This window comes from Pongo abelii, chromosome 5 (genome assembly GCF_028885655.2).
Source record: "Pongo abelii isolate AG06213 chromosome 5, NHGRI_mPonAbe1-v2.0_pri, whole genome shotgun sequence".
In the NCBI taxonomy this organism is placed as follows: Eukaryota; Metazoa; Chordata; class Mammalia; order Primates; family Hominidae; genus Pongo; species Pongo abelii.
Genome location: NC_071990.2, coordinates 79,678,572 through 79,692,817, shown reverse-complemented (window position 1 = coordinate 79,692,817; position 14,246 = coordinate 79,678,572). Strand labels below are relative to the sequence as shown.

The following is a 14,246-nucleotide window of genomic DNA, read 5'->3' as shown; positions in this document are numbered from 1 at the left end:
ATTTACCTGTTTTATTACCACTCCTTTCTATGTGCTGCATAGTTTTAATAGCTGCTTTTGATGCTGAGAACTTAATCTTAAGAATTTCTAATGCTGTTCTTTAGAATAATTTTAATTATTGATGCTACTGAATCTATAAACTTTAGATTTTATTTTAGATCTAGGAAAACGTAGGGAGACAGAATCATTGAAGTTTCACTAAACTGCATCAAGGTAGATAGATGTATGCCCCTCCCTCCCCATAATAACATTTTGCATTTGTGCAGTCGCCCATATTAATACTTTGGTTTATCAAAACAAGTTGGCTGGATAGTATTATCTTTTGAGTAAGGGCGCTGAAATGGTTAAATGACTTTCCCATAGTTAAAACTATGTTTAAAAATTGGCAAGGCCAGGACTAGAGCACTTCTCTGCCCTTTGATGCTTTCTATACCGTATCTTTTATTTATTTGTTTATTTATTTATTTTTGAGACGGAGTCTCACTCTTGTCACCCAGGCTGGAGTGCAGTGTCGCGATCTCAGCTCACTGCAAGCTCTGCCTCCCGGGTTCACGCCATTGTCCTGCCTCAGCCTCCCGAGTAGCTGGGACTACAGGCGCCCGCCACCACTCCCATATAAGTTTTTTTGTATTTTTAGTAGAGACGGGGTTTCACCGTGTTAGCCAGGATGGTCTCCATCTCCTGACCCCGTGATCCGCCCACCTCGGCCTCCCAAAGTGTTGGGATTACAGGCATGAGCCACCGTGCCCAGCCTCTATACCATATATTTTAAATGGTTGTAGTGGGGAGAGGAGATGGTGTATTTGCTCCATGGATAGTCTTTGAACAAGAAAGTAGTGTATTCAGTTGATTATTCAGTTGATTTCACAGTGTTGAAATGGCCATTTCTGCCACTCGGGGTGGAAAGTCATTCAGATTAGAAGGTATATATCAGTAATTATCTCTGACTTCTATGTATAAATTAGCAACCCAAGTTGAGTTATTTAATAAAATAATATATGTATGCCTTTGTTATTTTAAAAAAAGTAGTGTTTAGATAATTGTTTGTAATGCAACACATGCTTCTTTAACTTCATGTGTATGAACATTCTTTTAGAGTGGTTCTTATGGCAGCTTGGGGGCCATGGTAGCTCGAGTAACAAAACTACTTCATTTGAAAAAAGATTGTGATTTAAAACATGGTTCTTTGGACAAAGCAAGTTGACTTCACTTCAGTTGCATCCCTCGTATTTAAAGTCTTTCTATAGATAGTTAGATAAAAGTTGAAATATTTACTAATGTATATGGACAGTAGCAATAGTTACTTGTTAATTGTTGTTTTCTTGTATATATTTTTAACCTCCTCATGGACCTGGTTGGGATACCTTTCTCTTTTCCTGTCTTATTGTTTTAGAGAAGAAAAAGTGATTAGCAAGGTTCAAATTGGGATAGGAACAGAAAATGTTTTACAGAATTAAACTCACACCTTATTTGTGCTTCTTGAGGACTTTATTGCTAAGTACAATAACATTTCATGTTTCTGGATGCTTGAGAAGTGAGCTTTTCCATATAAATGATTTTTTTCAGAACGTTTATGTAGAATCACATATAAACCACTACCCTAATACAGTATTTTTTCTCCATGAATGTTTTTATATAGATATAATTAGGAATATATATATAATTTTGTTTTCTTAATATTTTACCATAGATATTTATATTTATTTTAATAGCTTGCATTATGTTCTATAGAGTTGTTATATACAACTTAGTAATTTTTTTATTTTTGGACTTTAAAGTTTTTTCTAGTTATTTATAAGTAATATTCTTTCCTATTCCTGTATTCTCTCCTATTCTTGTCCCTTAAAATTTTTAAATTCAGAGTTCAGGCATAAGAATGAGTACTCTGGCTGGGCACGGTGGCTCATTCTTATCTAATCCCAGGACTTTGGGAGGTCAAGAAAGGAGGATCACTTGAGTTCAGAACTTTGAGACCAGCCTAAGTAACAGAGCAAGATCTTGTCTCTACAGAAATTCAAACAAACAAACAACAATAACAACAAATGCCAGACATGGTGGTACACACTTATAGTCCCAGCTACTCAGGGGTCTGAGGTGAGAGGCTTGCTTGAGCCCAGGAGTTAGAGGCTGAAGTGAGCTGTGATCTCACCACTATACTGTAGCCTCAGCGACAGGGCCAAGATCTTGTCTTATTAAAAATATAAAAACAAGAACAATCCATTGCTCTTTAGATATAAGCCTTGGAACACCTATTTTCTTTATGTATTTACACATAGTTGAAAACTGCCAAAAATTTGGCAGGATATAGATTTCTGCTGTGTTTATGTCACATAGGATTTAATTAATAATCAAAGGCAAAAATTGTATTTAGCTATAATGCTTTTATATAATCTGCTGGGGGAAATGACTTTAGAAACCCAGCATCTGCATTAGTTGAATGAATCAATTCAACTTTGGGAACTCAAATATCTTTATAAATTCACTTGTATGTGTCTATTACCAACTCACCAGCAAAGATGCTGTTTCTTAAATGGGTAGTCTAAGTGGCTAAGTGAACCATAAGCTAGCCCCAGAGGTCTCTGGGTAGGAGGAAGCTGTCCAAATATATTTAGACTTAGGTGTAAAGAGACTAGGAATCCTAAAATATGCGTATAATATGATGATTACAAATTTTTATTTGTGATTATTAGGCACTTAGTCTGCCAAGCTAGTACTAAGCATTTCACATTTGTTAATCTCAATCCCTGTAACAACCCTTTGAGAAAGGTACAGTTATTATCTCTGGGGCAGGTAAGGGAAAAACCTGGGGCACAGCAGATTACATTGTTAGCGGTTGGTACTGGAGCCAGGATTTAAATACTACTAGAGGTATAATGTCAGAAACCCCTTTTAACCACTGTGCCAAAGTAAATGGCAGTTAGTCATTGAAGTATTGGCTAGAACTTGTTGAACCTAATAAAAATACTAATATTTATTGAGCATATTGGACACTGTACTAAGCACTTTACATGTATCACGCTTATTTAATTCTCCCAGCAACTCTGAAATAGGTTCTGTTAATTACCCCTGTTTTACAGATGAGGAGACTGAGGTACAGAAATGTTAACTTGGCCTAAGGTCACACGCTTGATAAGTGATAGACCTAGAAACTGAACTCGGCCCAAGGCCCTTTTTAAAAATGTTTCCTCAAATAATGCATCTAAAAACAAATTATGGGTACCTACTTGTTTTTTCCCTTTAAAAATATAAAATCTTTTTATTTTTTAATTTTAGTTTTTGTGGGTATATAGTAGGTGTATATATTTATGGGGTACATGAGATCTTTTGATACAGACATGCAGTGCATAATAATCACATTGTGTTAAAGGGGGTCTCCATCCCTTCAAGCATTTATCCTTTGTATTACAAATTATTCCTTTAGTTATTTAAACAAATTACTCCTTTAGTTATTTAAAAATGTATAACTACTATTGATTATAGTTACCCTGTTGTGCTATCAAATACTAGGCCGTATTCATTCTTTCTATTAGTTTTGTGCTCATTAACCATCCCCACCTCCCTCCTCTTCCTCCCACTACCTTTCCCAGCCTATTATAGCCATCCTCTACTATCTCATGAATTCAACTGTTTTGATTTTTAGATCCCCAAAATAAGTGAGAACATGTGATGTTTGTCTTTCTGTGCCTGCCTTATTTCACTTAGTGTAATATCCTCCAGTTCCATCTGTGTTGTTACAAATGACAGGATTTCATTCTTTTTTTATGGCTGAATAGTACTCCATTGTGTATAAGTACCACATTTTCTTTATCCATTCATCTGTTGTTGGACACTGTGGTTCCTTCCAAATCTTCACTATTGTGGCGGGGCACGTTGGCTCACGCCTGTAATCCCAGCACTTTGGGAGGCCAAGGCGGGCAGATGACCTGAGGTCAGGAGTTTGAGACCAGCCTGGCCAACATGGTAAAACTCCTGTCTCTACTAAAAATATAAGAATTAGCTGGGCATGGTGGTGCGCACCTGTAATCTCAGCTACTTGGGAGGCTGAGGCATGAGAATCACTTGAACCTGGGAGGCAGAGGTTGCAGTGAGCTGAGATAGTGTCACTGCATTTCACCCTGGGTGACAGAGTGAGACTCTGTCTCCAATAAAAAACAAAGTAACTTGTAGTGCTTTATTAAATTTATTGGTTAATCAAAATAATTCACCAGTGTGTAAAGAGAAGTGTCTAAAAATAAGTAACATTAACAATGACAAAGACTCAAATGGTGGTCAATCAGGTTCCACAGCATCTATGTGTGTGTATTTTCCATTAAACTAACCTTACTGATTTGCTTTAAACCTAAACAAGTAAACACATATTACTTACATTGTCACACTAATTTAATATTTTGAAATATAATTTCATTGCTTTTGTCATTTGGCTATAATTTAACTTATAAAATTTTAAGGCAGGAGAATCACTTGAACCTGGGAGGCAGAGGTTGCAGTGAGCTGAGATTGCGCCATTGCCCTCTAGCCTGGGCCACAGAACGAGACTCTGTCTCAAAAACCAAAAAACCCACAAATCTTCGCTATTGTGAACAGTGTTGCAGTGAACATGGGAGTGCAGATATCTCTTCGATATACTGATTTCCTTTCTAAAATAAAAATCTTTTAAAAAATGGTAGTTTATAGGACTATTTGCATATTTTTATAATGCGTTTCAGGTAAATGGTTGCTTGGAACTTATGTGAGCAGATGTACCAAAAATTAAAAAAAATCTAGAGCTGTAATCCATAAGGTAGTAATGAAAGCAGTGCATTTAGTTGCCTTCAGAATTCAGATTAATTTACTTAAATTACAGTTAATTTTGCTCTGAATAAATGTTTAGGTTTTAAGAATGTTCTAATATCTGTCTCTCTAAATGAGATTTGTTCTGCTTATCTGTTACATTAGAGCCTGTGAATATTAATAGAATTTGCTGTAAATACTAATGTAAAACTATTTACAAACTTATTTTTTAAATTTGTAACATTTTGTTGCATTCTGTATCAGTAAAAAAGATAATTCTCATTGCTCAGAATATATATTAGGTTGGTGCAAAAATAATTGCAGTTTTGCCATTATTTTAATGGTAAAAAGCTTTTTTAAAAAATGGCAAAAACCGCACTTATTTTTGCACCAACCTATAGCTCAGAAATATTTTATGTATATACTTTTTTTCCAGTAAATGATCACAAAACTAAAACTGCTCTGAATTTGTTATATATTGTGAAAGTTACATAGGCTTAAGCTCTAATTATTTTTGCATTTCATCAAATAGTGCAGAAGAACTATGCCAAAATGTACAGTAAGTAGGGCTTCAAATATAATCAGTATATTGGAACATTACATACACATTGTTAAATGTATTAGAGCTGGTGTCATGATAAAAATCTTCATTTTCTCTAATTGGTTGACTGTAACATTAAACATTTAATATCAGTAGTATTGATATAAAACATGTAATCTGTAATACAGTTATGCAATTAATGTAAATACAGCTGAGTGTAACCTGTTTTCTGTAGACTGCTATTTTGAATGAGCATTCATTATAGTTGACGTAAGAGTCAGATTATCTTCAGATTTTCACTAGGATAAATGTAATATTCCTACTTTTTGGGGTCTTAAAAGACATGTTTTATCACATTAGTAGGTCAAAGAAGGGAGAAGCTTAATTAACAATGTAAAATACTGAAAAAGTTCAGTTATTATGGTATACATAAGGCACAGACAGCACCTATTTTGCTAATGTATTCATGTTTGCGAATAGCTTAGTTCCTTATATGTTTGTATGTTGCTATTCTGTATGAAAAACTGAGAACATGTTAAATTTGATTAGAAGTAAGTGTAACTAGTAACTGCATGTCTGGTGTGACAGTGAATTTGGGATTGTTCCATGTGCGTATTGTTGTGTAATCAGGAGCTCCTACAAAACCTATATCTAGAATTTCTACAAGATCTTCTGATTTATGACATGTAATGATTTCTAAGTTGTTTTTAGGAAGGGAGCCATCTGTTGCTTCTTAATTTTGTCCTTCTGGGATTATTTTTTGAAACAGAGTATTTCTGGTGCTACTGGCTCCTTTAGGATATTTTTAATTGTTTATTTTTTGTATTACAGCCCAAGACCTGCAAAATTTACAGAGCGCCCTCGGCCTGGAGTTCAAATGATCTGTTCTTCTTTTAGTGCTGGTAAGTTTCCCCCATTCTAATTTTCGACTTAAAGTTGTTCATTTAGAAACCTTATAGTGGAGTGCGTAATATTTAGGAAAATATTTACCGTTGTATTATAAATCATGTTCTTATACATATGCCAGAACTAATAAGTAACCGAGAATTATTATAAACTGACTTAGAAATATTTCATTTATGCAAGAGTTTAGTTTATATAATCACATGACTGTTTTTCTTTAAGAAGACTATAATGTTTTAGTAGGAGAGAATAAATAGTTTCAAAATTGACCCTGTTAAAGAATGAATGTTTAAATAGTTGTTTCATTGTAAGAACGGTATTTTAAATCTGGTTTATGTTTTCATGGATTTTGAAGGTATTCTATAGTTAAGTCAAATAAATTTGATTCATATTTGTACATCTTTATCAGTTAATTCGCTACATATTGTTCTTATTTGCACTTTAAAAAGTGATTGTATAGCAGTGCTAAGATTCCAATTCAGATTTGTGTTTATGCAGCAGCATTTTGAATGGATGTGAGGGTGTTTTTAAACAAGTTATAAAAAAATCTTGCTATTTGTAGTAAATTGATAAGAAAATTAAATGAAACATGAGTAGATCCAAATAGTGTTTAATACCTGTTCCTCCTACCTTTATTTTCAGTTTTACTTTTTCTGCTCATTTTATAATTGTGGATAGGAGTATTACCTGAGATAAGGGATAGCAAACTAATGAAGTGAGTCTGTTTTTGCCATACTAATATCCAAACATGTTCATTTTCTAACTTCTAGATGTTCAGTGCCACTACCATGGATTCAGTGTTCCTTGTAGTAATCATACAAATATAGGCATCATACATGCATCCAGAATACTCTGAATGTTTACTCCTTTTTCAAGGACAATTTGATTTTTTTAAGGGGTTAGTAGGTAGATCATTTAGCAAAAGTACTTAAATATTTTATTATATACAGGTATTGTTTTCAATGCTGTGGAAGAGTGTTACTCTTGAGTACACTGCATAAACAAATAACTGTAATGCAAGGTAGAATGAATATGCTACAAAACAGAGTCTTAGGGGAGTTCTGAGAGAGCAGCCTCATTTGATTGCAAAGTTTGTAAAGAAAAGTTACTGAGGGAGTTGGGCCTTAAAAGTTTGATAAGATTTTGACACATGGGAAATGAGACAACGGAAAAATTTCAGCAGAATTGCGAGAGAAATATTTTCTAGTGAAGATGACTGATAATTTTAACATGGTATGGTTATATATTCACGTAGTGAAATTATTTTTTGAGCAAAGCTTTACTTCTATAAATATTGACAAATTCATTCTAGTCAAAGATATATTCATAAACTTGTTTCTTAAATTCCAGTTAGATGTGTTATATATTTAGGATAAATGTGAATGGTTTTGGAGTAAAATATTAATTCAGTATATATTGTAATTTTGCTTACATTTTATTATCTGATTTTCAGAGATTTTGAAGTTATGTTTTACTTCTTAATAATTGCTGCTATTCTTCATAGGTGGAATGTTTCTGGCGACGGGAAGCACAGATCATATTATTCGGGTTTATTTTTTTGGATCAGGTCAGCCAGAGAAAATATCAGAATTGGAGTTTCATACTGTAAGTATTGGTGAAAAGAATTAGATTAGTATAATTTATGTGAGTCCAAGAGTTTATATTCAGCACCCACTTTTTTGTTTATTTGTTTATATATAGGACAAAGTTGACAGTATCCAGTTTTCCAACACTAGTAACAGGTAAAATATTTGTCTAATTTAATTCTAATTTTAAAATTATGAAATAAAGACAATTTTAGTTGTCAGATTTTATTTGAAGTTGTATAGGAAATAATCACCTACCTAAAATAAAGATCTTGACCAGTTATACTTAAAAGTGAATACAGCCTTCACATGCATAGGCACGTCTTTATCTTATTTGTAATAATGTTAGTATACTTGGACACTTTTAGTAATAACTGGTTTTTAAATCACCCTATATATTCCAGATATGTTTCAAAATGTAGAAAAGCTTTTGGTATAGATTGAAAATGTATCACAGTATAATATTTGAGGCAGACCTGTTTGTTGATGATATTGTATAGATTTTCCCATGTTCTTATTATAAAAGAAAATAAAGCTACTTCTAATACCTTGAGTAGAATAAGTCAGATTCTTTAATATTGAGAAGAAAATCATTGTTTTTTTCTTGGAAAATGTCGATTTTATTTCTAGGGTAGTACATGGTGACCTTGAATCACTTTTGAAAATGTTATTTTGTGACCTAGCCATGAAAATTGGAATGTTTGCATATAAAATTCTAAAAAGCCCATAAAGTTTCAGAAGTTATTAGAATGCTGCATAAATAAAGATGAATGCTGTCTTTTTAAACGAGATCTCTAGGAGAAGTGCATTTTGGTAAAGCATGTATGATTTTTCTTTGGGGGATCGGATTCCTTTTAATACAGGTTTGTAAGTGGCAGTCGTGATGGGACGGCACGTATTTGGCAATTTAAACGAAGAGAATGGAAGAGCATTTTGTTGGATATGGCTACTCGTCCAGCAGGGTAAGAGGTCAAATTTGAAATATTATGTAGATATTGATTATTTAAAGTATGTTATAGTGCAGGTTGGTGACTCTCAGCCTATAAAATTATGTATCATGTTAAAATTACTACTTTTCTGCAATAACTAGAAGTACAGTTGGAGATGAGCAGTGTTGATTTTTATGAAATGATTCATTGGCGTATTTCAGGACATTGCTGCATTAATTTTTTTTAAGGGGATGATAAAAGTACTGTAAGAATAGTTTTAACTTTAAATACTTTTTTCAGAAACCAGAACATATGATGTTTCGTTTATCAGAGGGACAATATTTTATGTCCAATGGTTTCTTCAAGCCAAGATAAATTATACTGCGTGTTGTAGCTGTTATTTTGGTTTTAATATTTTTCTCCACTTGTATTTGTGTGTAGTCATCTCAGATGGATGGGAAAGCAGAACAGTCAGCAGGGGATGACAGCAACAGTAAAAGGTGGAGAGTGAGCAGCATGGCACAGAATTCCTGGATCTAGATAGAGTTATAGCAGTAATATTTATGCAAGATCATCTTAGTAATGGCTTAGAAGTGCTAGAATTCTGGAAATCCTTGATTTCCTGACTCAGTGCAGGGATTTTTACCATCATTCCATGTTGATTCAAACTTCTCAGTTATTGTTAAGTGATAGTTATTATGTTAGTGAATATAAATACAAATTATAGATTATATGTTTGGTTTTTGTTGTGTCAGTATTTAATAGTCAGTGTAAAATACTTCCTCACTTTCAGCCAAAACCTTCAAGGAATAGAAGATAAAATCACAAAAATGAAGGTTACTATGGTAGCTTGGGATCGACATGACAATACAGTTATAACTGCAGTTAATAACATGACTCTGAAAGTTTGGAATTCTTACACTGGTCAACTAATTCATGTCCTGATGGTGAGAAAAAATTCTAATCTTTAATATAACTGAAGCTGACTATAGAATGAAACATTCTCATTGAGGAATAAAGTCTTTTATGTTAGCTAAAAACTCTTGCTTGCTGGGGTAACGGCTTTGTGAGTGATTGGGAATAATTTTAACAATGCAGTTAAACAGGTTTGGCTTGGAAATATATAGTAGATATTTGCTGTTTTTTTAATATGAAAAGATCCATCCACTAAGCCCTGGACAATGATATTAGCTCAGTTTCATTATTATATATACATGACAAATTTGAAGATTTTTGCCAATTTAATACTTCTTAAAACTCCATTTCTAGAAATAGTGCCCTATTGGTATTTCATTATGTTTGTTTTTCTTTCTTTTTTGATATCTATGATTCCTTGACACTTCAAAAATATTTCAGGGTCATGAAGATGAGGTATTTGTTCTTGAACCACACCCGTTCGATCCTAGAGTTCTCTTTTCTGCTGGTCATGATGGAAATGTGATAGTGTGGGATCTGGCAAGAGGAGTCAAAATACGATCTTATTTCAATATGGTAATTATCATTCTCTTCATTTTATACCTGCTAAAGATTTGGGAACTTTTTGACAAAGGTACTCTGCATACAAAGGAAATCCATTTAAAAATTGGTTCATTATTTTGACTTTAAATTCCCATCAATAAAGAATGATTTATTCCACACCTTTATTGACATGCTGAATTTAAAAGAAAATTAATTGTGCATATTACAGTGCCTGTACATTGTGATAACTGATACAGTTTTATCAGTTTTAGCAGTGAAACTTTGGAAATTCACAAGTATGAAGATACAATATAGAGAAGAAAAAATACTTGGAAAACCATGTGAAGAAATTATAAATAAATACTTATATTGTATTATTGTACTGCTTTAATAGTCTTCTAGCACAATAGAATTTGACTCAAGTACACTGATTTTAAAATTAAGGCCGAAGAATCAGGCATTTCTTGCTTTTAATCAAATGGTAGTATTTTAAATATTTGAGTTTATAACCTTCTGTTCACATTTTGTTTCTTAGATAGATGTTAACATAATTGGCCGAGTATTTGAATTACAATGTTTTAATATATCACATACAACTTACCAAGCAGTGTTTCTATTTACTGTATGAAGTATAAAGGTCTCCTCAACTACTGCAGTTTGTGTAGTCATATTTTTTAAATGTCTACTTTCTGTATATTAGAGATACCTTTCAACAAAGAACAAAAGAAAAAACTTTCCACTATTTCAGCATGTTTAAATTTTTTTAAAAGAGCAATTATAGAAATCTTTAGTAATGAACCATAAAACAATACAATTAGTACATGTGGTCAGAATTATTTTGCCAAATAAATTATTTCACAAAACAGTTATTTGTGAAACATGATTTGTGAAAAAATTACACGAATGTGATGCTATGCTTGATTGATAATCAGAGTAAAGTTATTTCTATGTCGTGAGTAAGCAGATATAATAGCAGATTTTTTAGTGAGGGAAATAGCTTTAGCTATCTTTAAGGCTGTGCCTTAGAATACATTAGGTAAGAAATAAGGTTTGTAAAACCCTCTGTTTCTGGAAAACAGTGTTAATTATTTGGTGTGCACTTGTTAGTGATGGATGGATTTCCTTTGTGATTGTATTGAGATTTTTTTAAAAAGCCACCTGTAAATATGCCAGTAAAAAATATTTTCTTCCTTTCTGTCCTTGTGTTTCTGATTTGCTCCTTTTTGGAATATCTGTTGAATAAGGAAATTAGTCATTTCTCAGTCTGTCTTTATAGCTTAAAAAAAAATAATACGTGGGATACATATATATACTAGTGGCTTCATTTAGTAGTTTTGTATTTCCAAAGGGCATTATTGTATTGGTAGAGTGTTTGGAGGGAAACTTTTCTCTCATAATTGAATACTGCTTTAACTTTTCAGTTATAAAGGTGAATTTTCCCTTATCAGGTAAGTTGGTCACACTAATATTCTACCTTTTCAGTAGATAACAAAAACTGCAGCACCTTGAGAGTTAAGTGATTTGCCCTTAGACCATTAAAAATTAGTAATGTAACCAGGAGTAGAAGTCAGCCATAATATATTGTATATTTTTAAAAATTAGTTGAGGGATTGGTTACATTACTGCCTTAAAAATTGTTTATTGTTAAATAAGAGTTTTAGATGAGGATATTTTTCTGGTTCTTTTTATGGATAAGAGATAGGAAAACTCTAAAGGGCAGAAGAAACAAATACATGTAATAAGTTGAATTGGATAGTATTCATAGAATTGCAGACAGTGAGCAAAACATAAACCAAAAAAGCTAAAAAATATATCCTGCGTTTGAAAAAACAGAAAGTGAGCCACCCTTAATCTCATTAAAATAAAGATGCTACCTTTAATTTTTTGTATGATGTTTAATGGTTTCCAAAATGCTCCCACGTATTTTACCTCCTTTGGGTCTCATGAAAACCTTGTAAGATGACCAAGATAGATTTTATTATTCTTGGTCTTAGGAATGGAGAAACTGTACATTACAGAGACGAAGTGCTTTGCCCCAATTTACTGAGTTCACACAGCTATTATGTGGGCACTTGGAGCATAAACCCATGACTCTGGCTGTACTCAAATCTCGTCATGGTTGGCTTTTTGAGCTTTTGTCAATGTTACTGCATAGCTAACTTTTAACTATACTCAGTTAGTGATATGTCCATGAAGAAATGTTTTCATAATGGTAATAAATCTGAGTGGATCTTTTGACATCTTACTCTTTAACTTGATTTTTTTTCCTGTCTGTCTTTTATGAGTTATCTAATTGCCCTAATTCTTTTTGCTCTTCACTCTTTTGTTCTTTTCATTGCTTGTTTTATTTATGGGCAAATGGAAGATAAAGCATCCAGCATTGCTATTAAGAAAATAAAGAGAAACAATTCGAGGGAGGGCCTGTGTTCTCACTGCTTGCTGTCATGAATGTTGAGTTTTGGCTATAATTATAGCTATTTGGCTCTATGTAGCTAATCAATAAGTTTTTCAGTTACTAAAATATCACGATACTTGATTGCATACAAATTTAATCCCTGATGTTAAGTTGTAGTAGTAATCACAAGTTCAGTTTAGTAAATATTTTTTGAGCACCGTGTGAAGGGTCTAGTCATATATAGTGCTTTGGTCTATTAGAGGATGAAGAATTCTGGTGGAATACTCCTTTTTTGACTAGAAATGGTGAAAGTTATGTGAAGTATTTTTAAGATTAAATAATATTTCATGTGACTGTTAAAACTGAAGTTTATAAAACAGATAAGTAAACACACCATTCCACCTACAGCTAGAAAATAAGGAATATAGACTATACCTTTAGAAGAACAGTTGTATGTACAAATTTCTTAAATACTGGTTTTTATCAAGTACATTTTAAGAATACTTTAGTATTTCTCCTGCTTTTTGAATAATAATTGAATTTTCCATTGGAAATTTATAATACCTTTGCAAAAGATAATGGAAATCATGTAACATATAATTTAGTATTTTGTATTCATCAGCATTTTACTGCATTTTTGGTGCAATTATGGAAATGTAAATTCTTTTTTTGAAATTTTAGAAATAGCCAAAAATCCTGTAATGTTAAAAAGCCTTTCAAGTGAAAAGGTGAACTTTCAAATGCCTGTTTGATACATAGTAATTACATTTTAATAATTTTTAAATATTATAAGATTATAAAACATTAATATTTTAATATTGCACTGATAGTCATCATTCTAATAAATATTCTAATTTTTTTCTGTACCAAGCCATGACTTATACTTTTAAAAATTTCTTGTGCTTTATTTTGGGACCATCTAAATTTGTCAGCAAATTAAAGAGTTTGAGATTGGGAATTGAGATAAAGCTATTTAGTTCTTTTATGTTTAAATAATTTACTTCACTCTGAAATCTTATAAATGGATTCTCAACTTTCAAGTACTATTCTCCAGAAAAACTGAGGGGTTTATTTTTCTTGTTTTTACTGCTAACTTTCCTCCTAATAGAGGATCTCAATGATAAAAGCAGTTGGGGAGTGGGTGCTGGGTTTGTTTTTGTTATAAGAAGTATATGACACATGAGATGATGTTTTGAAAGAGGCTAACATAGGGCATGAAATGGAATAGACAGTATATGTAGCTTGTACTCCCCCTACCCTTTCTGTTGTCTCATCTTTAATAAAAACTTTTAAAAGCACTTTTTGGGAAAGCCTTTGTGGTTCTTTTTGTTGTTGTTGTTTTTCTTTTTTAAATGAACAGGAGAAGAAGCCAAAGAGAATTTTGTAGAAAAAATTATGAGACAACTTTATTCTTTAAAAACAAACAAACTACATTCTAGGCCTTCAGTACTTTTATCAGTTATTTCTTTACGAATCAACTGAGCAGTCCTTACATAACTTGAGTATTCAGAGGAAATGAGGTATATATTTGGATATTTTACTGAAGCAAGTAGTGTGTGTTAAGAATCTACCAAACTATAATAGTTGGGTATAACTTAGTAAGCCCACGTTTGTTTGGCATTGGCAGGAGGTAAACATCAGAATAGCTTTGTTTTGATGAGAGT

The 14,246-nt window shown here is 32.5% G+C and overlaps 1 protein-coding gene across 3 annotated transcripts in view; it reads left to right on the top strand.

Annotated features, from left to right (window-relative positions):
• Positions 1 to 14,246, top strand: part of PHIP (pleckstrin homology domain interacting protein) — a 139,208-nt gene that overhangs the window by 55,182 nt on the left and 69,780 nt on the right. For all 3 annotated transcript variants that reach the window (XM_009242016.4, XM_002817078.6, XM_054557779.2), the window contains 6 exons: positions 6,143 to 6,213; positions 7,719 to 7,819; positions 7,916 to 7,956; positions 8,664 to 8,762; positions 9,523 to 9,676; positions 10,086 to 10,220. In XM_009242016.4, coding sequence (XP_009240291.2) covers positions 6,143 to 6,213; positions 7,719 to 7,819; positions 7,916 to 7,956; positions 8,664 to 8,762; positions 9,523 to 9,676; positions 10,086 to 10,220 — 601 coding nt within the window. The remainder of the gene's footprint in view (positions 1 to 6,142; positions 6,214 to 7,718; positions 7,820 to 7,915; positions 7,957 to 8,663; positions 8,763 to 9,522; positions 9,677 to 10,085; positions 10,221 to 14,246) is intronic.